We start from the raw sequence: 1,445 nt of genomic DNA on the forward strand, positions 1-1,445 counted from the left end.
ACTTGTGTTTCCTTGTCATCAGAGTTTAACCTCTTGTGATAGGCCTTAACGAAACACCCCCTCTCACTTTCTGGAATAAGATCTCTAAATGGCTCCCAGGCTGCAATAGAAAAGAAATGAGCACTCAGCTGCTTAGATGTAAATCCCCAGCAAAGTCCAACGAGCAAAAAGAAAATACTTAATCAATTTACTCAGTTATAACTTATTTCTACCAAAATTTCCAGTTAACAAGCACTTTCACTACCAAACAACAGTCAGGTAGAATTTAAGAAAAAGTTACTTTTTTATACAATTTTGGATTCGTTACTATTTTCTCACTTTCAGGTAAAAAAGAAAAAAAAAGGTAACTCATTTTAATAAAAAGAAGTAACTCTTAAATCTCGATTTAGTGTCAAAATAACCTACTTATTACTAAATTTGACCAAAAAAGTTATCTATTCTAAAAGTTTTTTATTTACTTACAAGTAAACTTTTTTAGCTCAGACAAACATACTTGTAAGGGCAAGTCATCTCTAATGTGCAAGGAATAATGAAAATTAACAGAACTAGGAAAAAGGTTGCACAATTATACATACTTTGGATCCATCAACATGGATTTGGTGGTTTTGTCCGAAATTACATGTTAGAAGTACTCAAAAAAGACTTACCACCTAAAAAAAATTAGCTTCTTGCAAAGTAGTCCGCTTAAATATGGATTAAGCTGATTACAATTAATGAGATTAATAGGTTTACATTTCTGTCAACATAAATATGGATTTAACAACCCCATTTTAATCTGATTAGAACTAAGGAGATATAGTTAAAATTTCATTGCAAAAGAGTTTATGAGTAATCCGTTAACTTTAATCTATACAACTCCTTAATTTCAGTCATTTAAACTCAAATGACCGGTCCTTTCAGTGTAAACCCATCTATTCAGTGTAGCCTGCATATTTTAAAAGCAAAAAAGAGGGGGGGAAAAAGAGAAAAAGGAAAAGTACCATCAGGGAATATAGTAGCTGCACCACCCTCATAAAACCAATCAATTTCTTTCTGGCGCGATAGAAAAATCCCTCTCAGGACCATGCCCATGACCTTGCAAAAATGATATTGAAAGTCTATCCTCAATGAACTGGAATTATAGAGTTATAACCTCTTCAAACAGAAAAGTAGGAACAAGAAGAAATGAAAAACCTTGTCCGGATGTGATTGGCTATAGGCAAGAGCAAGCGTGCTTCCCCATGAACCGCCAAAAACCTACAAATGATTATGATAAGAGACATAAAAAGTAGAATTACCAAACTTCTCAAGCAGAAAAGTTTCAACCTGCCATTCTGGAATTTCCAAGTGCTCCCTTAGCTTTTCAATATCCTCAATAAGGTTCCATGTCGTATTCTCCACCAAGCATGCATGCGGTGTACTTTTACCTGCACCTCGCTGGAAAGAAACAATTTTTTTTATAAAAA

The 1,445-nt window shown here is 33.9% G+C and overlaps 1 protein-coding gene across 1 annotated transcript; it reads right to left on the reverse strand.

Annotated features, from left to right (window-relative positions):
- Positions 1 to 5: 5 nt before the first annotated feature.
- LOC111384053 (proline iminopeptidase-like) lies at positions 6 to 1,431 on the reverse strand (the record flags this gene model as incomplete). Its single annotated transcript, XM_023008265.1, has 4 exons — positions 6 to 100; positions 981 to 1,074; positions 1,174 to 1,236; positions 1,306 to 1,431. Coding segments are annotated over 4 exons (378 nt in total), but the record flags the coding sequence as incomplete, so codon positions are not given.
- Positions 1,432 to 1,445: the final 14 nt, after the last annotated feature.

The sequence above is a fragment of the Olea europaea genome, unplaced genomic scaffold (genome assembly GCF_002742605.1).
Source record: "Olea europaea var. sylvestris unplaced genomic scaffold, O_europaea_v1 scaffold28270, whole genome shotgun sequence".
NCBI classification, from domain to species: Eukaryota; Viridiplantae; Streptophyta; class Magnoliopsida; order Lamiales; family Oleaceae; genus Olea; species Olea europaea.